Source organism: Oryctolagus cuniculus, chromosome 1 (genome assembly GCF_964237555.1).
Source record: "Oryctolagus cuniculus chromosome 1, mOryCun1.1, whole genome shotgun sequence".
Lineage (NCBI taxonomy): Eukaryota > Metazoa > Chordata > Mammalia > Lagomorpha > Leporidae > Oryctolagus > Oryctolagus cuniculus.
In genome coordinates, this window is record NC_091432.1 from 5963072 (window position 1) to 5989090 (window position 26019).

Consider the following 26019-nt stretch of genomic DNA (forward strand, 5'->3'; position numbering starts at 1 on the left):
GGAGAGCTCGGCCCCCCGGGAGGAATGCTCGCCGAGGGGCGCCGCGCGCGCAGAAGGGCGCAGCGGAGGGGCGTGTGATTCAGCGCGCGTGCGCCTGTCTCGTGCAGGGTGGGGACCCATCCGACCGGAACCCCAGTCAGCCCCTCCCGGGCTCCTTGGATGACCAGCTGTGGCATCCCCGGTCCGCCCGGCTCAGCCCCCAAGCGTCGTGCCACGGCATCAGTAAACAGGTGTGGGTGAAGGAGGTCACGGGTGTAGACGCCTCCCCGCCAGTGCCTGGCACGTGACTCACCGGGGCGCTCTCCGCAGGGGCTGTGCTGGGTTCAGGCCGCCGGCCGCCTCCCAGCTCAGAGGGCGTTCATGCTCACGTCCTGCCCCTGCGGACCGGGAATCAGGGTCAGCCCGACCCGCCGTGTCCAGCATTCCCGCCAGCCAGCGCGGTCCGGCTGGAGCCGCTGGCCACCTTGCTCGCCAAAGTCAAACCCGCAAAGAATGCTATTAACTGCGGCAGCCCGCGTTGGACCAGGGCTTCCTACTTCACAAAGCAACTCCTTATCGCATTTAATCCTCCGAATAATCCTACTTCCCTGTCCCTTCCCCCGCGTGGACGTCTTCCCCAGAGCCAGCCGCCAGACCCGGGGTTGGAACTTGACCTCGGAGACTCCAGACCCTGTGTGCTTCCCATAGAACGCCGGGCCTCCCTGCGGGCGCGTCCCCGCAGCCTCCTCCTGCCCCTCCCCGCCCCCACCTCTAAGCGGGAGAAGCAGCTCCACGTCTCCCAGGAACGTTGGGTAAAGCAGGTGACTCACCACGAAGCTGGCTTTTCATTAGGAAGGCAGCGCAGGAACGTGGCACGAAACATGGCAAAACAGAAGGGACTACAGCTCACGGTGCCATCACTGAGCCGTCAACAGCCCTGTCAGCCCCGTGGAATCCAGGCTTCACAGCCTGCGTGACGGCCGCGGACTGACTCACGGTCAGGCACTGGGTGCCACAATCAGGATGCCGCCTGCGGTGCCCGCGTCTCCATCCCAGTGCCTGAGTCCCGGCTCTCTCGGCTCAGCTTCCTGCCGATGCACACCCTGGGAGGAGGCGAGTGCTGGCCCAAGCACTGGGCCCCTGTCGCCCTCGTGGGAGACCCGGATGGAGCTCCTGGCTCCTGGCTTTGGCCTGGCCGGACCCTGGGTGTTGTGACATCTGGGGAGCGAACCAGCAGGTGAAAGGCCTCTAGCTGTCTGCCTTTCAAATGATTTATGTAAAAATGACAAATGCATCTACCCCTGTGATACTGCTTTTTTTTTTAAGAGAGACTTTTTTAAAGATGTATTTATTTGAAAGGCAAAGTTACAGAGACAGACAGAGACAGAGAGAGACAGAGAGAGAGAGAGAGGTCTTCCATCCGCTGGTTCACTCCCCAGATGACCACAACAGCTAGAGCTGGGCTGATCCAAAGTCAAGAGCTAGGAGCCAGGAGCCAGGAGCTTCTTCCAGGTCTCCCACGCAGGTGCAGGGGCCCAAGGACTTGGGCCATCTTCTACTGCTTTCCCAGGCCACAGCAGAGAGCTGGATCAGAAGTGGAGCAGCTGGGACTCAAACCAGTGGCCGTATGGGATGCCGGCACTGCAGCCAGTGGCTTTACCTGCTACGCCACAGTGCTGGCCCCCATAATACTGTTTTTGGAAGCTGCTTTTTAATTCAATGTATTGTAAACATCTTCCCAAAATATTTTTATAACATCACATTTAGTGGATACATATATTTCATTATAATTTTTGGTGTACTGTCTAGTCCAATATTTAGATCATCCCTACTTGTTCATTATTATAATAATCTTTATGATGGACTTTTGTTTCTCTTTTTTATTATGAAAGATTTATTTATTGGTAAGGCAGAGTTACAGAGAGAGGAGGAGAGAGAGAGAGGTCTTCCATCCACGGTTCACTCCCCAAGTGGCTGCAATGGCCCTGGAGCTGCACTGATCCGACGCCAGGAGCCAGGAGCGCTTTCCGGGTCTCCCACACGGGTGCAGAGGCCCAGGACTTGGGCCATGTTTCACTGTTCTCCCAGGTGCATTCGCAAGGAGCTGGATCGGAAGTGGAGCAGCCAGGACACAAACAGTTGTCCGTGTGAGATGCTGGCGCTGCAGTCTCGGCTTAATCCCCTGTACCACAGTGCCAGTGTCAGTGCCAGGCGTTTGTTTCTAAATAGAATGTATCGGGGCCAGTGCTGTAGCGTAGCAGGTAAGGCCGCCACCTGCAGTGCTACCATCCCATTGGTCTCCAGTTCGAGTCCCAGCTGCTCCACTTCTGATCCAGCTCTCTGCTGTGGCCTGGGAAAGCAGTAGAAGATGGTGCAAGTCCTTGGGCCCCTGCACCTGCATGAGAGACCCGGAAGAAACTCCTGGCTCCTGGCTTCAATTCTGCCCAGCTCCAGCCATTGCGGCCACTTGGGGAGTGAACCAGTGGATGGGAGACCTCTCTGTCTGTCTCTGCCTCTGCCTCTCTGTAACTCTGCCTTTCAAATAAATAAATCTTAAAAAAATAAATAGAGGGGCCAGCGCTGTGGCATAGCAGGTTAACACCCTGGCCTGAAGGGCCGGCATCCCATATGGGCGCTGGTTCTAGTCCCGGCTACTCCACTTCCTATCCAGCTCCCTGCTAATGCTCCTGGGAAAGCAGTGGAGGATGACCCAAGTCCTTGGGCCCCTGCACCCCTGTGGGAGACCTGGAAGAAGCTCTGGGCTCCTGGCTTCGGATCAGCGCAGCTCCAGCCATTGTAGCCGACTAGGGAGTGAACCAACAGATGGAAGACCACTCTCTCTCTCTGCCTCTCCTTCTCTATGTAACTCTGACTTTCAAGTAAAATAAATCTTTAAAAATAAATAAATAAATAGAATATCTAATTTTCATGTTTTAAAAAAGATTCACCTAGTTAATTATTTGAAAGGCAGAGTAACAGAGAGAGAGGGAGAGGGAGAGAGAGAGGCAGAGACAGAGAGAGAGAGAGAGAGAGGGAGAGGGAGAGGGGAACTCCACACTGCTCTCCCCGTGGCCCCAGTGCTTGGCCTGCTGCTACTGCCTTCCCAGGTGCATTCGCAGGGAGCCGGATCGGAAGCGGAGCAGCTGGGCTCAGACGGCACCGGGACCGGGATGCCAAGGCTTTGACCTGTGGGCCCAGTGCTGGCCCCTTCTGGTTTCCTTTCTTTGATGATGAGTGGGTTGGTGCTGTGGGGTGACTTTTGTCATTGGAAGCCCTTCCCCAAGCAGCTCATCCACACCATTTGCCTGCTGCCAGCTCATGCTGCGTCTTGTTTGTATGTAGCCCACTGATGCCCCAGCTCTGCCTGCGCGGGCACCAAGCCCCGCCTCTCCCAACCAGGCTGTCTCCGAGGCCCGGGGAGAAGGGTGGAGGGGGCAGCCGTGTCAGAGGGGCGTGCTCTTGTGGGGGGCGTCAGAGGTGGCTCCTCATGGCAAGGACTGGAGGCCGACGCAGGGGTCCCCTCTTGCTCCTGAGGAGGGCCCTGGGCGGCCTGCACGCCCTCCCCCTCCCTGCGTCCCGGGCAGGCCCACTCCACCGGCCTCTGATCACCACTGGCAGCGCCGCCCGCCGTGCGGCTGGCAGGAGGCACGCAAGCCCGTCCAGTTCTCCTGGTCTCCCTCAGCCGCTCAGCCGCTGCTGTGAGTGGGGCAGAGGACGTGCCGGCCTGTTACCTGCAGGCCCCGGGCAGGGAGTGGCCAGACCGGCCAGGCCGAGCTGCTGATGCAGGAGAACTGGGCCTGTAGGGAGGGGGTCAGGGCCTGTCCTGGGAGGGTGTGGGGCGGATTCGGAGCACCCCGACCTGCTCCGGGTGCCCTGAGCGTGGTGGTGCTGTCCCCGCCTGCCCCTTCTCCCAGGTTTGGGACATTTGGCAGACAGCTCCCACCGCGGGCACCCTCTCTCCCTGCACGGTCTTTGGCCTTTTGTCCCTGCAGCTGGGTGTGGTGCTCGGCTGGGGAGCGCGGGGCGACCTCGGCTGCGTCGGGCCAGGCGAGGCGACCGTGGTGCCTGGGCTTTGCTCTCCCGGCGTCTCATCGCTGTTGACATGGGGGACAGCGGGGAGCTTGAGAGATTGCTCCAGGCCAGAGTCCCCCGCGAGCACCATCTTCCGTGCTCCTGGCTGGTGGGGCCAGCTGCTCCCTGGTGGGCACTGAGCCGCGCATGGCCCCCCTCCCGGTGGGTTTCTGGATAGGGCCCGCCTTAGACACCTTGGCACCCAGCACGGGGAAGGCACTCTGTGTCCAGGGCATTTTCGGAGACCTGGATGGACAGGCTCGTTCCTTCCACGCTCTTTGGGGGTTTGAGGGGCCAGAGTCCAAGCTGGCGCCCAGCAGACCCCGGGGTCAGAGCCCGGCTGCGTCCCTCACCCGCCGTGAGCCCCAGTTAGCTTGTCTAAGAACAGCAGCAGTAATGGCTGCTCCGTGGGTGGGTTGTGGGACTGGAGGTGATGCCACAGGGAGGCTCAGCTTTCGCCCTGTGACCTGGCGCCCAGTAGGAGCTCCGTAATGAGGCCATGGTTGGGACGGCAGCCCCGTGTGTCCACGGCAGACAGCTCCTGCTCCAGGAACTCTGGGTCAGCAGGAAGGGACGCGGGGCCTCTCTGGGTGTCCCGGAGCCTCTGCTGGGTTGGTCCCACTCCCGACTGCCAGGGTCCCTCTGCTGGGGGTGCCCAGCCGCCGTGACGCTGGTGGGCAGTGCTGCCCAGCTCTCCTCTCTGTGGGGGGTGGGGGCGCGTGTCAGCCGCCCCTCGAGTCTGAGGACAGGCGAGAGCGCACCGTTTGTGACGGAGGCCGGCTACACAGCGCCCTCACGTCTGAGCACGTGTAGCGACCCGGTTTGTGTTTTATTCTGTTTGAAAAGATGGATTGGGTAAGGGTGCAGGTAACAGTTTTACAGTGGCTTCCTCTTATCCACAGCTCCTCTTCCTATGCTTCCAGCCAACGCAGGCCAACCACGCTCTGGAAACATGAAGTGGGAAATTCTGTACTGAGAGAGAGAGAGAGAGAGAGACAGAGAGAGAGAGATCTTCCCTCTGGTTCCCGCCTCAAATGGCCGCAACAGCCAGGGCAGGGCCAGGCCGAAGCCAGGAGCCAGGCCCTCCATCCTGGTCCCCCACCTGCTGCGTCGTGGGAAGCTGAATGGGCAGCAGAGTGCCCAGGCCCGGACCCTCCCACAGTGGAGGTGGAGGTGCCCCGAGGAACTGTGCCAGCGGTGAAATCTGGCAGCGGAACCTGGGAGCTCTAGTCTGCGAGGCAGCTGGCCTGCCCAGGACTGGGAGCGCCACGCCTGACTCCACCTGCTCCCCACCCAAGCCCTGCGACCCAGTGCTGAGCCTGCTGCCCGCACACCGCCTGCCGGGGCCCGAGAGCTGACGGCGTGCTCCTAGGAGCTAGAGAGGCTGGGTCGCGGTGCTGGCCTGGGTGGGAGGGCCCTGGGCCAGGAAGGGGCTGGCGGGAGGCACGAGGGAAGCAGATGGGTTTTGGACATGGAGGGGGCACGACCTCCTGGGTCAGGTGACTGCCACCGCCCGGGGGAGCAGACGGACGGATGTGCCCAGGCCGACGTGGACAGGGACACAGGCTCTCCATCGCCCCAGGCCCGAGAGGGCTGGCCACCCCACTGACCTTGGCCTTGCCAGTGTGTTCTTCTCCATCCCCATCCTCACGTTGGCTGTGCCTTTGCAGGAATGGCCATGGGGCCTGGGAGTGACCAGTGCAGGAATGGCCATGGGGCCTGGGAGTGACCATTGCAGGAATGGCCATGGGGCCTGGGAGTGACCAGTGCATTGTGGCTCCACATGGGGACTATGGGGGCCCTTCTCTGGCCGCCCTCTTGGGACCCAGCACCCTCGGCTCCTCCCTCCCTGAGCAGCGCCCGGGGGGGGGCCCTCTCGCTGGGCACAGGCTCTCCCCACGGAGGCCGCTGAGCAAGCCGTGCGCCTCCTCCGCAGGCCAGCGCCGTCGGGGCCCCCTCCCAGCCTTTCGTGCCCCCGGGTCGGCCGCAGCCTGCGAGTTCCCGGCAGGTTCCGTCCAGTCGGGGGCCTGGAGACATAAAGTCTTTACAGCGGAAAGGGCCTTTTGGACTCTGGACTCGCCGCATTTTACACACGAGGAAACTGCAAGGCTGTCACTCGCCCAAGGTCACGCAGAGCGGGGAGCCTGGGCTGCGGCCGCCCGCGGGCCCTGGGGATCCCCCGAGCCCTGTCGGGGCATGGCGGAGGCAGCCCCGGGCCCCCGTGGAGGACCCCACGTCAGGAAGCCCCAGAATTGTTTTATGGCTGACCCGCTCTGGTTGTGCGAACAACGTGTGCTCACGATAGAAAAGACAAACACTCGCAGAGAAGGAATCTCGCCGGCGCCTGCTTCTTTTTTGGGTCCAGTGGTGCGACCCTGCGCCCTCCCGCGCCAGGCCACGCCCCGACAGTGCTCCTGGAAGCTTGCTCTGCTCTCAGCCCTTGGCTCCTGGGCAGGGCTTGTGGTGAGGCCGCCTGCAGGAAGCCAGCCTCAGAGGCCCCGCCCATCCCCTTGCCAGGCTCCTGTCCTGGGGGTCTCTGACCCCGGGGGGCCTCCATGGTCCTCTGCTCCTTCCCATGCTGCCCTCTTCCCGCCAGGCTGGGCTCTGCATCCGCCCCGCCCCCCGCCCCGGGAGCGTTAGTTCTGTCCAAGCAAAGGACCCCTTTCGGGGTTCCCTGGGCTTGGAGTCTGGCCAGGTTGTTTGTCCCTGGCCATGTGGTGACCTCCTGGCCAGGGCCTGCCCTCTGCCCCCTGCCCAGGTCCCTTCTGCTCCTCAAGCCGTGACGTCTGCGGCCCCAGCACCGGGCTGTGGACTCGGCACGGGACGGGGAAACGGATGTGGCCGGAGTTTCACGGGGAAGAGAAGTTTCCCTTGGCCGCTGCTAAAGGAGATGCAGTGAGGGTCGGGCCTGCGGGCTCCTGTCACCCACTCCTCCCTCCTCGTCCAGCTGGCCGGGTGCGACAGACCAACACTCAGCTGAGGCTCAGGGACCAGGTTCCCCGGCGCCACCCGGGCCAGGTGACGGGGAAAGCCTGCCAGTGCCCGGCTGAGTGCCCCCCGGCTGATCTGCAGGGTTGGAACCCAGCCCCTCCCCCAGTTAGCGGTGAGACTTGGGGCTGCTTACTTCTCTGCTGGGGGGTGGCGCTGGAGGGGCCATGCCAGGGGGCTGGACCCAGAGTGTGGGCGTCGCCCCAAGGTGCCTGCCTGGAAGTGCCGTGGACTTTGAGCCCTGTGCCAGCAAGAGAGGCTGGGGCTGGGAGCCTGCGTCGCTGCAGAGCCTGGAGGCTACAGCCAGCGGGGCCTCCACTGCGGGGCACGAGGTCAGGCATCCCAGCCCACGTCGCGGGAGCCGGGCGGGCCGGGTCCCTGCCTCGGCTGGAGCGCACCACTCGCTGTGATGGATTTCGTGGCACCGGGAAGACGTGGCCCGTAAGACAGAAAAGTCAGAAACGCTGGGAGCCACCAGTTCCCTGGCTAGCTGGGGTAGGTTATAAAATGAAACCGACAACACAGCCTCACGCTGAACCCAGGGATACAGAAATGTAAACACAAACGGAGGTTCCAGATAAGGCGGGTTTTATAGATAACGTTTTCAGAAGACAGCAGCTCCCTGGACACAGAGCAAGAGGCTCGAGTCAGTCCACACCCTACAGACGGCCCCGGGAGGCGCCTTCCCCGCACCCGGCCAGTGCCGGGGCCCGCTGGCTCCACGCGGGGTCTGGCTTCCGGGGCTGCCCAGCCTGGCGCGCTCTGTGGTCTCTGGTGTCTGCCCCGCCGTCACTGTCCAGCGGCTGCCCCTAGCCCCTGCGGGCCTCTGCTTATCAGCAGGAGACCCGGTGTCATCAAGGGAGCCTGAGCCGCCCAGCCCTGAGGGACTTTGGGATCCCAGCGAGGCCAAGGGAAAAACAGTCAAAACAAAAATAAAAGGCCATCTAATACCTCCTCCCCCGGAAGTTTGTGAGGTGTTGGTTACTGCTGGTCCCCTGCGGTGCAAGGGTTGCCGACTTAATCAGGCAGCCGTCAAAGCTCCTTCCTCATCCCACCTGGCTGGCCCCAGAGCCCCGCCCCCCGGACGGTGGCTCCTCCCTGAGAGGCGGGAGCGGAGGAAGAGGAGGCGTGCTGGGTGGCTGAAGGCAGCCCTGGTATCCCCGAGAGGGCCGCCCCCCAGAGCCGAGGCACACAGGTCAGAAATGTGCAGGATAAATAGAACGGCAGGGGTGGAGAAAAGCCAGCTCCATCCCTCTCTTAAAAACAGTCGCCATTGGCACCAAAAATATATTACTATCTGTACACTTGTATCTTAAAAAAAAAAAAAAAAGGAACTAAAACCTCCTTGGCACCTTGTAGCTGATTTCTTAAACATGAGGTGATCCGTGGGAAGGCGTCTGCACACGCGTGTGCAAGCCGAGTGCACCCCCCCCCCAGGCCCGCCGCCGTGCACCCACGGCCCGGGGCCCAGCGCAGTCTCTGGCCGCAGGCAGACGTGCAGGGCAGGGCAGGGGCCGGAGCCCGGTCCACGTGCGCGCGCAGGCCTGCAGGGGTGGGGGGCCGAGTCAGGAGGGCGGCTGCGGCTCAGAGGCGGGGGCTGCCCTGCAGCAGGGAGGTGACCGTGCTCTGCAGGGCTGCGGCCACCTTCTTGGAGGTCTTGCGCAGCAGCGGGCTGTCGGGGTGCTGCTCCTTGAGGTGCAGGACGTGGCCCTCCTGGCTCTCGGACGTGCAGCCGCACTCCTCGCACACGTACAGCTTGGCGCGCCGCTCCTTGTATGCGTACTTCTGCTGCACGCCGTGGATCTTCTTGAGGTGCGACTCCAGCGAGCAGCGCTGGGTGAAGGCCTTGTCGCACAGGCTGCACTTGTAGGGCCGCACGCCTGCGGGGCAGGGGAAGGGGCGGGGAGGGGCTGAGTCAGGGACCCACCGGACGCGGACAGGGGTGGGCGGAAGCTCCTCCCACGCCAGCTTCCCCAGGGACTCGCAAGTCCCAAAGTCGCAGCAATGACCTGGGCGTGGGGGGTGGGGTGGACGGGGCGCCCCCGCCAGCCAGGCGCTCGCTTACCGGTGTGCGTGCGCACGTGCCGCTTCAGGTCGAAGGTGTCGTTGAAGCCCTTCCCACAGTAGGTGCACAGGTGCCTCTTGATGTCATTGTGACACTTCATGTGACGGTTCAGCATGCGCTGGTAGCTGAACGTCTTCTGGCAGATGTGACAAGTGAAGAGGTCGCCGCCGGGACCGTCCCCCAGGGTCACCTGTGGGCGGGGGAGGGTCAGAGCCAGGCGCCCGGGGGCCGCCCCTGCACCCCAGGCTCAGGTGGTCACCCAGGCCTACTCTGGTTTCTGCGGACGGGCAGCCTTCTACCTGCTGGTCAGTGGCTGGGGGAGGCAGGCCTCACCGACCCCCGTTCTCCCGCGCGGGACGGAGAGCCGTGGCCAGCCGGGCCCCCACGTGGTTGGAACCCTTTGCCACCCAGAGGGTGTTCTTGCCTATCAACCTTTTTGATTTTTTTTTTTTTTTAATGATGGGAAATTTCCAAGTCATACAAAGCTGGAGAGGCCAAATCCCGATGGCCGGTGCTCAGGGCCGGCCTTGTTGCCTGCGGCTGTCTGCCCCGCCTAGGACCGCCGGGTGCCAAGTCCCAGATGCCACAGACGCCTCTGCAGGTGTACCGCCCAGAGGAGCTGCGGCTGGCACACCGGGGGCCCGGCCTCTGTCAACATTTCGGGGGCTTCTGTACTGCGAGTGAGCCTGACCGCTGGGGACAGCAGGCCACACCTCGTCATCCGGGGCCCCTCTTCTGCCTTGCCTTTGCAAGTGGGAGAAGAACCCAGCTCCTCCTATGGGGGGGGGGGGACGGGGCGCCTCCAGCATTAGGAGAGCCCCCCCGCTGGCTCTGGCCATGCCCAGTGCGTGTCTGAGGGCACCCCCCAGTCCAGTCCCCCACCCCTGGCCTCTGTGGACAGCGGGGCGAGGACCAGAATTCTGTGCAAGGAGTCCCCTCCCACCAGCTCACTGGGGCCGACCCCTGCAGGCCCCAGAGCTTCCAAGGGTACAGACCCTGCCAGGGGACAGCCTGCGAGGTGCAAGCCCCAGGCCGTGGGGGCGTTCAGCTAGGCCCTGCCCCGAGTGCAAGGTGGTCCCCGCCACTGCCACCACGTGGACGCCTCCTGACCTCACTCTCCATGAGGCACAGGCAGGCGGCCCAGAGGCGGGGCTGAGCCGGGCTCACCGCTCACTGCTCAGCCCAGGGCTTCGGGTAAAGAAACTCAACAACCCAGGGTCGCGGCTCTAAAGGGATACCACCCTGGGACCCCGGCCCTCCCGCACACGTCCCAGCTACGTTCACTTCTCTGCAGAAACCCGGGGTTGGGGCGCAGGTCTCCGTCTCCGTCAGACTCGCGCCACGGCCCGTGGGCCGGACACAGGTCCCCCACATGCGCCCGGTCCCCAGAGAAGGCCTGGGACCGGTTACCTTCATCTTGGTGCGCAGGAAGCTATGTTCCCGGCTCTGGACGTCTACCACGCGGCCCATGTCTTCCGAGGGCAGCTGGGCCACCACGCAGGGTCCCGGTGCCAGGCTGTAGCCGGGGTCCCGGGTGCTCATGTCCAGTGCCAGGGGGCAGGCGGGGGGCTCGGCTATGGACGGCTCCGGCTCCCGGTAGGGCTGCGGTGGGCAGAAGCCCAGGCTGACTGGGGAGAGAAGGGAGCCAGGTGAGGGGTGTGGGCAGGGAAGAGGGGCCGGGGGCGTCAGGGAGGGGCCCAAGCAGCGAGGTGTTGGGGACCTGGGCCCGGTGCCTCCCTCTGCAGGCATGCGGCAGGCTGGGGCTGCCCTCACCCCACGACATGCTGCACCTCCCTCCTGTCCCATTAAGGTAATTACAGGTGACGCCAGCCAAGCGCCACTGCCCGCTGAGTAATTTGTGTCTTAGCGGAACTGGGAGGCCCGAACAGCCCTGGCAATTGTCCCCGCAGAGCTGTCTGCCTGCCCCGCCTGGGCCAGTCCCTCTGGGTTCCAGGCCAGGAACCCCCACCCCACCCTGCTCCTTGAGGCTCAGAGGGGTTCCCGGTGGGCTAGGCCCCTCCTCCATGCAGATTCAGCTGCTGGCCTTGGGGGTCAGAGTGGTCCTGGCCCCCGCATCCCCGAGGTGGGCCGGGCCCACCAGGCCTCCAAGCCCCCTCCGCGGCTGCTCAGCTCTGCAGGCAAACAGGCCAGGTGGGTGGCGTGGGCAGGTCACCGAGCAGCAGGTGGATCGGCCTAACAGTCCCCGGGCAGCCTGCCCTGCGCTGACGCAACCCTCCCCCACGCCAGGACCGCTCAGCGGGCTCCGTGGGTCGGGCTGGGCTCCCTCCGGCGGTGGCACCGATACTGGCAGGGCAGCCTCCGACAGCCGCTCCCCACGCTCCCCACGTTCAACGGGGCGGGGAGGCCTGGCCTCAGACCCTGACGGTGCAGGCGCAAAGTGGAACTTGCAAAGCGGCTCTCCCCAGGGGGACCCAGGGCAGCCAGGGCGGCGGCAGAGAGCAGCACCCTAAGGCCAGCCTGGGACTTGAGGCCCGTGCTGCTGGCAGGGTTGGGGGGACTGCCCTCTGTCCCCCACCCAGGAGGGCCGGGGCCTGGGGCGGGGCGGAAGAACACGGCAGCGGGGGAAGGCGCCGAAGTTTCGGGAGAGGCCCCAGCTCTCGCCCCCTCAAAACACAACAAAGGTTTACTGGGAGGGGAACACAGCCGCCTGCTGCCCAGAACCCGTTCTGCTGGCACTGGCGTCGGCCAGGCCGGGGGCCTCGAGTCAGCCACCTCATTCCGGGAGTTGATTCACCAGCGCCCGGCCCCAGCCTGGCCCCTGAGCGGGCTGGAGTTGGGCCTGGGGCAGAGACAGCCCGGGAGCCCTCCCCTCTGCTGTGAGCGCCCGAAGGCCGGGCCACAGTGCCTGCACACGGAGCCACAGAGCCAGGCCTGACGGCAGGTGCCTGGGACGTGGTGGCCGTCGCTCTGGGCTCGCTGGCTGGGGCTCTGAGGAGCTGAGCCAGTTCAGGGCGGGGTGTGTGGGGGGAACCATGTCTTTTGCCTGCTGTTCCCATTTCTCGCACACCTGGGAAGGCTGGTGCTAGGGACTGGGGCCAGCCGGGGAGCCTGCCAGGGGTTGGCGCCGTGCCGCCTCTCTCCCTGAGCGAGGGGCAGGTGAGGCTGCCAGGGTGGGGATGGTTGCCTCATCGCACCCACCCTGCCAAACCTGTCTCCCCGCCACCCCCGTGAGGGCGCCCCTGCCGCGGCGCACGCACAGGGAGTGCATGGGGCCGCCCATGCTGAGTGGTGCCCAGCGGAGGGAGGCAGGAAACAGAACTGGTCGGGCCCTGCTGTGCCGCTGTCCCCTAATGAGGTGTTTCCGGCAAGGTGGAGGCCACAGTGGCCACGCATCAGACGCCCACGGCTGCCCATGGAGTGTGGCAACACTGTACCAGCCAGGCCTCCGCCCTCAGGGGACACCTGGGCTCTCCTCCTGTTGGCCCATATTGTCCCTGCTTGGATGAGGCTGTGGGCCCAGGCCCAGGCTCCGAGTTATCAGAAGGGGCCATGTCCAGGGCAGCTGCCCCCCACCGACTCTCCTGCCTCACCCTCTGCAAGTCCCCTCTCTTGGATTGAAAGCCATGGGTCCAAACGTGGGTGCTGGTGTGGGTCTACCTGACTGAAGGCCACGGGACGGGGCAGGGCATGAGGCCTGGTCCCTAGCTCTCTGGGGACAGCAGGTAAAGCCCAGTCTCCTTGCTGGGTGCCCCAGCTGACCACCAGGGTGCTGAGCAGGGAGGCGGGGGAACAAGTGTTTACGTGTGTGGGGGGGTAATGCACCTCACAGCTCAGGTCGCACCCTTATCAGGGAGGGGTCCTCCGTGCCCACCTCCTCCGATCCCTGCAGGGCAGTGGCACCGGCCCAACAGGACACCAGCCGGGAGCGCCGTGGTTGCGCCCTGGGCCTGCAGCCCCAAGCTGCCGCTGCCAACATCCTTCTCTCTCCGCCCCGTTCTCGGCGTCCACTGGGCAGTCAGCCCTGAGCGGCCCCCTTAGCACACCCAAGAGCAGGGCCTGGGTGGCATGTGGGACTCCGTACGACACGTGTAGCACAGGAACCCCGATACCGCGCTTCACCCCGCCCCCATCCTCCCTGGGCCAGGAGGATGTGCCCTCCCCGCTCTCTTTCTGCCCCGGGACGTCCCGCCAGCCAGCTTAGCAGCCTGGGCAACAGCACCCCACAGGACCGGCCGTTCCCCGGGGGGCCAAGCTGCCCCTCGGCCCTCGTGCGCTGGCTGCCTGTCCACTCTCCAAGCCTCGCTCCCTGGAGGGCACGGCCAGACAAACAGCAGCTGTTGCGAACACTTCCCAGGAATTGCTAGAACCATCGTCCTCGTCGGAGGGCTAGCCTCTGCTGCCCCCGCCGCCCCCCGCCCCCGCGCCTGCACCCACACTCTGGACTCCAAGCCGGCTTCCTCAGCCTCGCCAGCTGGGCCTGCAAAGAGCTGCCCTGGGTCTCCCGTTGCTGAGGCCAGCGCGTGGGTCTCCCTGACAGCTGCAGAGGGTCGGCCGTACCACGCCCGCAGGGGACGCTGGGGCCTGGTCTCCCCGCGAGTGCCTTCCTGCCGTGAGAGTTCCCACCGTGGGCCCGGGGCTTGGCTATGTGGCTCCACACCCGTCCTGGATCCCACAGCCCTCCTCTGGGGCTTCTTGAAACGACAGGTGCCTGGGGTCATCCCCAAGACCTGGCCCCACTCCCTTCCCTGCAGTCACCTTTGAGGAAACAAAGAGGAGGGGCAACATCGGGACTTGGCCGTGAACTCCTCACCACCCCCCTTTCAAATCTCCCGGACCCTTCCCACCACTCAGCATGGGCGGCCCCATGCACTCCCTGTGCGTGACCCCCGGCAGGAAGTCAGGCCTCAAAGGCCCCCACCTTCCCGCCCGATGGGAACAGGGTCAGTGCTTAGCCGGGAGGGGGGCGGCTGAAACGTGCCCAGCCGGCTCTTGGGTCATGGCTGGCTGGGGATGGAATGGCTTAACAGGCTGCCCCGCCCCCTGCCCCCTGCCCCCCCCCCCCCCAGCCCTCCGAGGCAGCGGGGCGTGCACGGAGCACATTCCCTCTCTCAGTTCCAAAAACAGTGGGAAACTTTCCCGCGGACCGCACGGCTTCTACAGGCAGAGGTGAGCTGCGTCCTGGACCCCACAGGACTCACCCCCGGCCAGGATGGGGGCAAAGCCTCAGCCACAGCCGGCAGCTGAGCCCCCTACGGCTGGGACCCCGAGTGAGCGGCCCGCCTGTCCCCTCACCTGGACAGCAGCAGCAGGTGGCGGGGGCCACCCAGAAGCCCGCTCCGCCCCCCACAGCACAGCCCCTGGGGTACAGGTCCCCCCACCTCCCCCCACTGTGGCTACCAGAAGTGTGGTGGGCAGTGGGGGGTGTCACCGGGCAAGGAGGCCAATGACTCGGGAGGGAGGGCAGGATTTCTTTGTCCCCGGTGAGAGTCCACACAGGGTCCGTTAGTGATCGGGATGGGACGTAAAACTAGACAACCGCACCCGCGCTCACCTTTCCCACAGTCCAAGTTCAGTTTATCAGATCCCAGGGAGCAACTGAGCAGCAAGTGGGAGGCTGGACGGAGCCAGGAAGGGGCTCTGTCCCCGCCGGCCCAGCCAGCCAGCCGGGGGCTTGGCAGAGCCAGCAGCGGTGTGACACAGAATTCCGAGCCCACCCCCTAAGAGCAGTGCCTCAGTTTCCCCAGTGGGGATGCCTGCTGGCGCACTGCTCCCTAACAGCAGCTGGGCCCACGAGGGCCTCCCCGCCTCGCCCCTGTCTTCAACAGCTTCCCGGGGAGGGAAACCGAGGCGCGAGCCCTCCCGGGGCCCCTCACCCCTCCCGGGGCCCCTCACCCAAGGGCTTCTCCCTGGCTCTCCTGCAAGGCCTGGGGCGGTGCCAGCCAGCCTGTGTGTGGATCAAGGGTCAACGTCGGTTGGTTAATTACAACCGCTCCCCCCCACTCCCCAGGCACCGGGCCGACGGCAGCCCCCGCCCCACCCCCAGCCCGGGGAGGGAGAGCTGCGACGGAAGCCGGCCCTCTCCGGACCAAGGATTCGGCTGGGGGCGGGGAGGCGGAAGGCGCGGGAGCGTCCCCGTGGGGGCCCCCCACCACCCAGGAAGATGCCGCCGGAGGAGGAAGGGACACCTCGGGTTACTCATTCGAAGTAGACGCGGACGCCGTCGGGGCGTCTTCCAAAAATAAACCGGGCGCACCGGCTTCCCGGGGTGGAGTTGGTGGGGGGGAGGTGGGATCCTTGCAGCCCGTTCCGCTCAGCCCTGGCCTCCGTGAGGCCGGGGGAGGTGCCCCTCTAACGGGGCCAGCGGGGTACGGCGCGGGACCCTCGGGGCGCTCCCGCCCGGCCGCCGGCGTGCTGGGGGCGGAGGCGACACCCAGCGAAGCGGTTCGAGTCGTAGCAAAACTCCAGCTCGCCCCCCGCCCGTCTCCCGAAAATCCCGGCTTTCTGGATTTACGACGCGGGAGCCCGGTGCGCGCCCCCCCGGGCAGAGGAGCGACCCGCCGGCCCCTCGCGAGCTCGCGGGGTCCCCGCGGCCGCGCGCCGCGCACCTGGCACGTAGATCTCGCCGCGCTGCTCGTCCGGGAGCTCGCTCCAGTTCCGCTTGCACGTGGAGACGCACGGCTTCTTCACCAGGAACGCGCGGGGCATTTTAAAGCCGTCCTCTCCCGGGCCGGTGCGCTTCGGTCCCCGGAGCCGGACGGCGCGGGGCGGGGCTGGTGCGGGGCTGGTGCGGGGCCGGGGTCTCCGGGGCGCACCCGCGTTCCGCGGAAAGACGGTCCGACTCCGCGGAGTTGGGCCGTCCGCCTTCGGGACCAGGGCGCGTGTGGCCAGGTGCGCCGGGCGGCGGAGGAAGAGGCAGGTGAGCGCCTGGCGGGTCGACTGGCGTGCCCGCGGCCGCCCTGGAAGTCTAAAAGTGCGAGCCGGACGGACGGGTTCACGCTTTATTGGCTCCCGGCGGTGTGTGTCGGTGGGGGGGGCGGGTGTGATCCGATCTACTCGGATCTAATTAGCTTGGAGTGGCCCGAGGAGCGACAGCGCATGCGTTGGGAAATAACGGTGACAACCCACCTATTTGTTACCTGTCGAACCGGTTTCCATTCCGCTGCCGGTGAGGTGGCCTCGCGGCCCGGGCGGGGGCGGGGGCGGGCGCCGGGCAGCACCGGCTGCGCTGCGGGCCCGGCGCCCGCCCGCCCGCCACCTCCCGCGGGGCATGCTGGCGTCTGCAAACGGGGAGTTTCGGAGGGAGCGGGGAAGAGGGCGGGGACGGGGCAACGTTATTTGCACCGCGTTCGCACGCTCCGCGGGTGATGAAATACAGCTTGCCCGGCTGGGCCCGGCCCGACCTGGCGCGCCCAGGGCGCCTGGGGAGGCGCGAAGCCGCTGGGGCGGGAACCGGGTCTGCGCCCCGGCGGCCCCGGGGATCCCAAAGGCCGGGCTGAGCCGTGTGTGAGCTGCGTTCGGGCTTCGTGCGGGAAGGCGCGCGGGGGCCGCAGGAGCGCGCCGGCCGGTGGGCGAGGAGGCGGGACGCACCGGCTCCGGGCGCACGAGTCCGCGGCCTGACCACACACCCGCACAGACTGTCTTTTCCTGTCCGGCCTGGCCGGATCTCACTCAGGTGCGGCGAGGCCAGAGGAGAGCTTGGGGCCCAGGACCCAGACCTGGTCGGGGTCAGCCGCTCTTGCCGCTCTTGCCGGCTGCAGCCACCACCGACCCCTGGAGCTGATTCAGCCGGGTCCCTCCCCCCATTCATCGGCTCCGCTGGGTCCCCAGGCCCTGCTGGGGGCCACCGTGGAGATCCTGTGACACTTTGGCCAGGGCCATTCTTTTCCCATCTGATCCATCAAGGCCAGGGAGGAGACCCTCCCCTTCCCCGCTGTCCCCCTCCCCAGTATCAAATAAACGGACGTTTCAGAGTCCCTCCTCCCGACCTGCTGCCTTCCCCAGGGAGTCTTACCTGTGGCTGGGACAAGGAACAGATTGAGAGGAAATGAGTCTGATAAATGAATTCACATAGTTCAAAAGTCAGCAGTCGGGAGAGAAGGCTGCTGATGGCCGGCTTCCGGGCGTCGGGTGGAAATTGGTTTTCTCAAGGGCAGGGAGTCCCATTCCGCCCCCACCCTCTGCCGGGCGCCTCCTGGGTGTGTGGGGAGAGCACCCAGATGGGCCTCCTCCTCCTCCTCACTCCACGGCCTGTACGTCCGAGGGACTTTCCTTGTCCCTCCGTCCCTTGAGAATGCCACCTCCTGCCTCCTGGGACACTGGGAGGGACGGGAGCTCTGGCCAGCAGCCTGCCCCCTGCCCCCGCCCCCCACCCCCCAACGTGGACACCCCCCGGCTCTGTGCAGCCCACCCTTCCCCTGTGGGGCCTCCGCCCCGGCCTGATGCTTTCTTTCCCCTGACATTAAATCGGGCACCTGCTGGGCACTTCTCCCGGGAGGCCGTTCCAACAACACGGACACCCAGCCTGTCTGGGAGAGCCGTGACTTTGGTCCATTCACCTGGCAAACGCGCCCTGGGCACGCACCTGCCCGGCTGGTGGGCAGCGGGTGCTCAGCGGGTACTGTGGAGTCCGCGTGGACAGACTTTTCTCGTGGGGGCGTCCAGGGTGAAGCAGCCAGTGTAGTGCCTCCAGTTGGCCAGCGCGTCTGGACGGAGGCCCCTGGCCTGAGGAGTGGGCGGTGCTGGTCCATGCTGCTCACGGCCCCGTTCGCGGCCTCCGCAGCTGTGCCTGGCACCAGGTGGGTCGTTAGTAAATATTTGCTGAATGAATGAATGCCCCGTTTTCTTGGCTCCTGGGTCCCATTTGCCATTCACGTTCCTGCTTGTGGTAGACATAGGCACAGAGCAAGTTGAAGGTAAGGAAAATAGTACTGCAGATTCTGTGCTGACCGGTGAGTGGGTGATGCCAGCTGAGTGTGTGTGCGGGGAGTGGCGAGGGGGAGGAGACTGTGCCCGTCTCAGGCGCAGTCCTGCGGGGCACGTCTGGCTTGTGACCCACCTCCCGCGTGGGAATGCACGCTTTGAGTTCTGGTTCTGTTCCTGGCTCCAGCTTGCTGCTCACGCAGACCCTGGGAGGCAGCAGAGGATGGTTCAAGTAACTGGGCTTCTACCACCCACGTGCGGGGCCTGGCCTGGCCCGGCCCTCTAACTGGGGCACTGGAGGAGTGAGCGGGTGAACGGCAGCCCTGTCTTCCTGTCTCTCAAATAATAAAAATAAAAATAAAAAGGCAGTCACAGTCGTGTTGTGTGAACACAGAAACCCAGCGTGGCCACATCTTCCCATTTTCCAAGATGGAAAACCTAATTTGTGAAACCCACTGACTGTTGAATGTTAGCTCTGGCCCTTTGAAAACATAGGGTGGGCCAAACAGAGCCCCTCTGTGGGTTAGATTGCACCCACCGGCCACCCGCGTGTGGGCTGCAGCTCCCGGCAGAGCCAGAACCAGATGCTGAGCGTGAACATGGGCGAGTGTGGAGTCAAACCGCTCTGTGAGGGCAGGCAGCGCTTATTCAACTTTACTTATTTTATTTGAAAGGCAGAGTTACAGAGAGAGAGGCAGAGGCACAGAGAGAGGTCTTCCATCCACAGGCTCACTCCCCAGATGTCTACAAAGGCCGGAGCTGGGTTCATCTGAAGCCAGGAGCTTCTTCCAGGTCTCCCACGTGGGTGCAGGGGCCCAAGGACCTGGGCAATCTTCTACTGCTTTCCCAGGCCATAGCAGAGAGCTGGATCAGAAGAGAGCAGCCGGGACTTGAACCGGCGCCCAAATGGGATGCCGGCACTGCAGGCGGCGGCTTTACCCGCTACGCTACAGGCATCTCCGGCCTCATTGTGGGCTGATCTCATTCATCCGTTCTGTATTCAGTCAGTACTTACTGGGCGCCTCCTCTGTGCCGGGGACTGGCCATCCTGTGATGCGAGCGGACAGAAGACAGGAACGCTGGGGAGGACATTTAGCCAGAGGTGGTGGCAGGCAGGGGTGCTGAGCGTGGATGGCCTCAGAGCAGCCACAAGGACCCCGAGACTCCGTGGCTGGCTGGGAGGGGCGGAGGCCGGCCGGCCACAGCACATGGGGTTCAGGGTGGTGGGGAGCCAGGGGCTGCACAATGGGTGTGGGTGGCGGGACCAGCGAGGAGCCCACCACACAGGGCACAGCGGTGGCCCGGGCCACACTGCAGACCGAGCCAAGCGGGCCACTCCCAGGCAGTTCTGCCAAGGCGTCTCTGTTGGCACCATGGCGTCACGGGGCGGGGAGGGCAGGATGGGGAACCACAGGCTGGGTGAGGACTTGGCTCCCAGGAGTGGTGTCAGCCCCCCATCCTGAGGCAGAGCGAGCGGGAGCTGGTGGGGGCAGAAGGTTTGAAACCCCCAAGTCTGTCCCCCAGCAAGGCCTCTGGGAGGTGGTGGGCGTGGGGAGGGGGCTGGCAGCCGGCAGAGGCCTCGCTTGCTTGTGCCCCGACGGCCAGCAGCCCCCCAACTACTCGCCAAGCAGCTCCTTGCCTGCCGCCCACTGCCCCTCTGATAGGCACAGCAGGACAAACTGAAGGGCCTTGAGATCCCGCCTCTGGCCTCCCGACCCGGGCCAGGGCCGCTGGGGCTGCTGGGGGAGGCGGCCGAGGTGCTAGGGGGCAGCTGCAGCCAGGGGCTCTGCCCCACGGCAGCCACCGGTCTCCCTGCTGGTTTATCCCAAGTGCACAGTTCCCACATCCCTTCCGGTCTTGGAGGCTGGAACCCTCAGCGTCTAGGTGCTCAAGGCCCCAGTCCCCCACCTCGCTCTCTCCCGACGCCACACATCCGCCTACTGGCCAGGGCTGTGCTATCTCCACATAGCCCCCGCACCACGAGCAGCCCCCCACGGCAGCTGTCCTTGGTTCCAGCCCCAGTGCGGGGCAGGTGCTGGGCGCGGGCAGGTGGGAGCTGCCGGGTCTGAGTCCAGCTTCCTGGGGGCGGCAGGTGATGAGGGTCAGGTACGGGGGTCCCTGCCACCCACGTGGGAGACCCAAAGTGAAGTCCTTGCTCCCAGGTTCGGCCTGGCCCAGCTCAGCCATTGCAGGCCTCTGCGGACTGAACCAGTGGGTGGGAGCTCCCCAATGAGTAAAACTTAAAAAAAAAAAAAAAAAAAAAAAAACCCAGAATCCAGGTGCGACCACGGCTCCCCTCTGCTCAAACCTCAGGTCGCTTAATGGCAACTACAACACCGTACGCGACCTGCCCCCCGCTGACGGCACAGCCAGCCCCTTCCCCACTGGCTCCCCACGTGCCAGCCGCACCGCCTGCTCCCCTGGCCCCCAGCAGGCCAGGCCTGGACCAGGCCGAACCTCTTCTGAGGCTCCTGCTGCCCATTTTTTTTTTTTTTTTGAGATTTATTTTTATTTATTTGCAAGACAGAATTACAGAGAGAGATAGAGACAGAGAGGTCTTCCATCCACGGGTTCACTCCCCAGATGGCCGCTACGGCCAGAGCTGCACCGATCTGAAGCCAGGAGCCAAGAGCTTCTTCCGGGTCTCTCATGTGGGTGCAGGGGCCCAAGGACATGGGCCATCTTCTACTGCTTTCCCAGGCCATAGCAGAGCCGGATCGGAAGAGGAGCAGCCGGGACTAGAACCAGTGCCCATATGGGATGCCAGTGCTTCAGGCCAGGGCTTTAACCCGCTGCGCCACAGTGCCACCCCCTCCCCTCATTTTAAATAGATTTTTAAAAAGATCTAATTCAGGGGCTGGCGCTGTGGTGTATCGGGTAAAGCCGCCACCTGCAGTGCCAGCATCCCCTATGGGTGCTGGTTTGAGTCCTGGCTGCTCCACTTCCAATCCAGCTCTCTGCTGTGGCCTGGGAAAGCAGTAGAAGCTGGCCCAAGTCCTTGGGCCCCTGCACCCATGTGGGAGACCTGGAAGACGCTCCCGGCTCCTGATCAGCCCAGCTCCTGCCGTTGTGGCCATTTGGGGAGTGAACCAGTGGAAGGAAAATGCTCTCTTTGCCTCTGTAACTTCACCTTTCAAATAAATTAATTAAAAAATGTAATTCAAAAAGTTTAAAATTCCCCCTTAGGTGAGGTGTGTTGGGGGGGTCTCCTCACAGTCACACACACCTGGCCGCTGACAGAGCAGGTCCATCCATCAGCTGTCACTCTGCCGCCCCTCCCCCAGGCCCAGGCTGCCCTGGGTGTCCCCGTGCCCGCCCTGAGGACACAGCTCGGGGCTCCCCCCGAAGCTGACCTGCCTTTATCCGGGCCTGAGTGCAGGCTTGAGCCCAGGCCCAGGCTGCAAGGGGACGACACGGGGAAGGAATGAGGCAGGGCCACAGAGCCGGGCCTGCCGGGCCCAGCGTGGCCTGGGCCAGGGACCGAGGCAGCACTACCCTCCCACAGGAGGGCAGGGCCCATCCGGGGGCCCGGACACCTGAGAGGCCAGCGGGCGGCAGGGGGGTGGGGGAGCAGGCAGGTGCAGCCCACAGCTGTTTGCCAAAGTCCGCGTTCCACTCCAGGGAGCTCTGTGCCCGTGGAAATGACCCCCTCGCTCCTGCGTAAGCAGGGCCCACCCTAGCCACCCCACGGGTCTGTCCTCTCCCCCAAGACCCTGGGTTCCAGGGAGCCAGCGGTCAGACAAGCCGAGCGGGCTGGCTGTGTGCGTGGCCGCGGCCACAGATAGGCAGCTATCAGCCTCGGTGGCCTCAGACAGGACACCAGACAGGCTCCGGCCCTCCCCAGCGCTGGTCTCACCCTGGCCCCTTTCATCTCGGGTTTAATTAGCCGGGCCACCCCACCCCACAGCCTCCTGGGCAGGAGTCATCAGTCCCATTTTATAGATGGGCAAATTGAGGCACCCAGAGGGAAGTGGCTTGGGGCTGCCGCCTGTGACTCAGCCGCGGAGCCAGGACCCCGAGGAGCTGCGCCCGGGCCTTCCGGCTGGACCTGTCGCTCCGGGTGGCGGCGTCCACCCCCCACCAGCACCCTGGGCACCTCCTTTCTAGCGCTCCCTACCCAGCGCCCTCCCAGTGGGGGCGGCGGAGGGGCGGGGCAGGGAGGGGCTTGCCAGCCTTGGAGGAAGGGGAGCCGCGCGCCCGTTCGGCTGTGCCTGGCGCGGCGGCGGCTCAGGCCTGTTTCATCTTCAAAGCGGCTAATTGGAGCCAGAGGCGTTAGGGGCTGCGGGCGGCGGGGCCCGCACGCCCACGGTTCTGCGCCCTGGAAGCCGGCGGTCAGTGGGGCGGTGCAGGCGGGGCGGCCCGGGAGCCCCGGGCCCGGCGCCCCCGGGAGGCACGAGCGCTGCGCTCCGGCCGCGCGTGGCCCCGGGTCTCGGGTGGCCAGGCTTCTGCCTCCCGGGCCGTGCGGGACGCGCCGCGCCGCGCCGGGCCCCGCCACCCCGCGCGTCTCGAAGCTGCATCCCGCTGTCTCCCGGGCCCCCACCCCACCCCAGGGCTCCTGCCGGCCGTGGACGCGGCCGAGGGCAAAGGTCAGCGGCTTCCGCCCGCCCGCGACCCCGGCGCCGGCTGCTCGCCCCCGAGCCGAGCGGGTGGGGGCCCGGCTGGCGTCAGGGAAGCCACGCCAAGCCCCGCGGCGCCCGTCCGACCGGTCCCGCTCGGGCCCCGGAGCCGCACCTCGCACGCCCCCCGCCCTCGCCCGCGGACCTGCACCCCCGCGCGGCTCGCGGTGCGGGGCGCCTGGGCGCCGGCCCGGCCCCGGCCCGCGGCGGTTTCGGGGCAGGGGGCCCCGCGCGGCGGGACAGTTACTCAGCCCCAGCGAAACCGGCGAGTCGGCACCTGCCGGGCGGGCGGCGGCCCCGTTACGCCCCGCCCCGCGCGCGCCCGCTCCGGCCCCGCGCGCCCCCGGCCCCGCGCGCGCCCGCCCCTCCCTGCCCCGCGCGCCCGGAAGGAGCCGGCGGCCGCTGAGTCAGGCGCAGAGCGCGGCCGGCCCGTTACCGCGGCCACCGCGCCCCCGGCCCCGCAAGGGCCCCAGCAGCGCGCGCCGGCGTCGCCCCCCGGAACGGGCCGGTTTCAGCGTGGGGTGCTAGCTGGGGAGGGGTCCCTGCCGCGCCCTTGGCGCCCCCTGCCGGCCATGGGGCCCCCGAGCCGCGAGGCCTGGGCCCAGCGCCTGGGGGCCTTCCGGGCCAGCCCGTGCGCCTTCCTGGCGGGTCCCCAGGGCGAGGATCTGGGGCGCGAGCTGCTGAGCGACCTGCGCAGTGACAAGCTGAGCGAGCAGACCAAGGTAGGCCCCGCACGGGGGCCCCGGGCCCGGCGCGCCAGGCCCCGCACCCCGTCCTCATGATTCTCTCCTGAACTCCCCGTGCCAGGTCTCCCTGCTGGCCCTGAGCCTGGAATACGCGGCCCAGCTGTGGCCCGACGCCCCCGCGGCCGAGGCGGCCGCCGCCTCCCTGCTGGACACCCTGGTCCTCCTGCCGCCGCGGCCGTCGGCGCTGCGACGGCCCCTGCTCCTGGCGGCCACCACCGCTCTGGCGGCCGGAGGAGCGCTGGGTCCCGCCTCGGGGGCCGCCTGCCGGCTTCTGCCCCTGCTGCTCGGCCTGGCCTTGGGCCGCGACCTGGGCAGAGGCTTCGGCCCCGCCTCGGAGCAGCGCCCCCTACAGGCCACAGCGTGCGAGTGCCTGCGGGAGCTGGAGAGCTGCCAGCCGGGGCTGCTGCGGGCCTCGCTGGGGCCGCTGCGGGCCGGGCTGGCCCAGGAGGGCCCCGTGCAGCCCCTCAGCCTGCTGCTGGCGCTTGCTCTGCACAACGCCTTGGCGCTGCAGCCCAGGGCTGGGGCTGGCCTGCAGGGCCTGCTCACCGCCAGGGTGGCTGCTGCCGGGGATTCTCCCTGGAGCTGGACGCTGGCCGGAGACAGTGATGTCCCCTTTGAGCCCCAGGCACCCAGCTGGCCAGAGGCCGAGGAGGGGGCGCGTGGCCTCCTCGCACTAGAGCTCAGCCCCGAGGAGTCCCGGGAGCTGAGGGCCACCGTGGCCCAACTCCTGGACGCGTCCTACCTACTGGCCCCTGTGGCCCAGGCCCAGCTATTGTGGCTGCTCTGCGGGGCCCTGCGCGGGCTGCGGGGGCAGCCACCGGCGCTCTTCAAGCCGCAGCTGGTCCGGCTGCTGGGCACGGCTCGGCCGGCGCTGCTGCACGCGGTCCTGGCGCTCAAGGCGGCCTTCGGCGAGGCCCTGTTCACGGCCCAGGACGAGGCCCTGCTGCTCCGCCGGCTCACCCTGGCTGCCCAGCACCCGGCCCTGCCCCTCCCCACCCACCTCTTTTACCTCCACTGCCTCCTGAGCTTCCCCGAAAACTGTCCGCTGGGCCCCGAAGGCGAGGAGGCCGCCCCGCTGCTGCTAGGGCCCCGGCTGTGCCACGGCCTCCTGCCCAGCCCTGTGCACGAGCCCGCGGCCCTCCTGGCCCGCCTGCACTTGCTGTGCCTGCTGTGTGCCGAGGACACCGAAGAGGACGACAGAGGCCAGGGTGGGAGCCCGCAGCGCTACCTGGAGGAGCTGCTGGCCGGCTTGCGGCAGCGGGCGGCCCTGGACGGCGGCCCCCGGGCCTGGGCCACGCTCTGCTTCCAGGCCTCGTACCTGGTTGCCCACTGCCTGGCGGGGCAGCCCGCAGTGCTGACGCCCCTGGTGCGCGGGCTGGCGCAGCTGTACCGGGCCCGGCCTGTCCTGGCTCCCCACTTTGTGGACCTCCTGGACCGGGTAGGCCCTGAGCTGGGGGAGCCCCTGAGGGTGGCGCTGTGCCGGGAAGTGGTGTCGCGGCCAGGCGGGGACGCGGCTCTCGGCTGGCACCTGCAGGTGCTGGCCAGGGTGGTGGGCGCGGGTTCCCAGAGCGCCACTCTCCACTTCCTGCAGGCCGCGGCCGCCCACTGCCCCGACTGGGGCCTGCAGCAGGCACTGCTGCGGGTGTGCCGGGCCCTGCTGGGGAGCGGCGGGGGCGGCGGCCTGGCGGACTTGCTGCAGGCGCTGGCCCGGTGGCTGGAGGACCCTGACGGGCGCGATCATGCCCGCCTCTACTACGTCCTCTTGGCCCACCTGGCAGGACCCAAGCTGGGGCTGGCCCTGGGCCCTTCACTCACTGCACCAGCGATGGCCTCTTCACTGGTGGCCGAGAACCAGGGCTTCGCGGCAGCCTTGATGGTGCAGGAGGCTGCAGCCCCCATGCGGCTGAGCGTGGGGCCGCGCGTGGCCACCGGGCCGTGCCCGGTGCTGCAGCTCCAGGTGGAGGCGCTGGAGCCCGCCTACTCTCTGGAGCTGCGCTTCCGGGTGGAGGGGCAGCTCTACGCCCCCTTGGGAGCCGTCCACGTGCCCTGCCTGTGCCCCAGCCGCCCGGCCAGCCCTCTGCTCCTGCCCCTGCAGCCCAGGCGCCCGGCCCCCACCCGCCTGCACGTCCAGGCCCTGTACACCACGCCCGCTGGCCTCACATGCCACGCCCGCCTGCCGCCTCTGACTGTGACCTTCTCCCATCTCTTCCTGCCTTTCCCCCAGGCCCCCAGGGGGGCCGAGCCGGGCTTCTTTGAGGAGCTCTGGGACTCCTGCCTGCCGGGGGGCGCCGAGAGCCGTGTGTGGTGCGCGCTGGGGCCGCAGGGGCTGGAGACGTTGGTGTCTTGCCACCTGGAGCCGTTTGTGGTGGCGGCGCGGCCTCCTGCCAGCTACCACGTAGCCATCCGCCTGCCCCCAGACTCGAAGCTGCTGCTGCGGCTGGAGGCGCCCCAGGTGGATGGGGTGCCTGTGGCCCTGCGGACCGACGACTGGGCCTTGCTGCCCCTAGCCGCAGACTACCTCCGTGGCCTGTCGGCTGCTGCCTGAGCCGCCGGGGGCCCCGTGTCGGGGACAGGACTGTGGTCCTTGGTGGGGAGAGGGGGCTTGCCTAAGGGGCAGCTGAGCGTCAGGGCGCTCCAACGGCCCCTTTCCCATAAAGCCTGCCTCTGCCGATGA

General features: G+C 66.5%; 2 protein-coding genes across 3 annotated transcripts; one reads left to right on the top strand and one right to left on the bottom strand.

Moving 5' to 3' along the window:
* Positions 1 to 7609: 7609 nt before the first annotated feature.
* On the bottom strand, positions 7610 to 16206 carry OVOL1 (ovo like transcriptional repressor 1). 2 transcript variants are annotated; one of them, XM_051827977.2, is made up of 5 exons: positions 16190 to 16206; positions 15670 to 16028; positions 10514 to 10731; positions 9104 to 9293; positions 7610 to 8918 (listed from the first exon to the last, which is right to left on the bottom strand). In XM_051827977.2, the coding sequence occupies exons 2-5, from the start codon at positions 15767 to 15769 to the stop codon at positions 8623 to 8625; spliced, it is 804 nt and encodes a 267-aa protein (XP_051683937.1). In that variant the 5' UTR covers positions 15770 to 16028; positions 16190 to 16206; the 3' UTR covers positions 7610 to 8622. The 2 variants fall into 2 exon arrangements, with proteins under 2 accessions (XP_051683937.1, XP_051683938.1); XM_051827978.2 differs by lacking the exons at positions 15670 to 16028; positions 16190 to 16206 and adding an exon at positions 15250 to 15605.
* Positions 16207 to 22967: 6761 nt separating this feature from the next.
* Positions 22968 to 26019, top strand: AP5B1 (adaptor related protein complex 5 subunit beta 1). The gene is made up of 2 exons (XM_008252959.4): positions 22968 to 23321; positions 23407 to 26019. The coding sequence occupies exons 1-2, from the start codon at positions 23172 to 23174 to the stop codon at positions 25888 to 25890; spliced, it is 2634 nt and encodes an 877-aa protein (XP_008251181.3). The 5' UTR covers positions 22968 to 23171; the 3' UTR covers positions 25891 to 26019.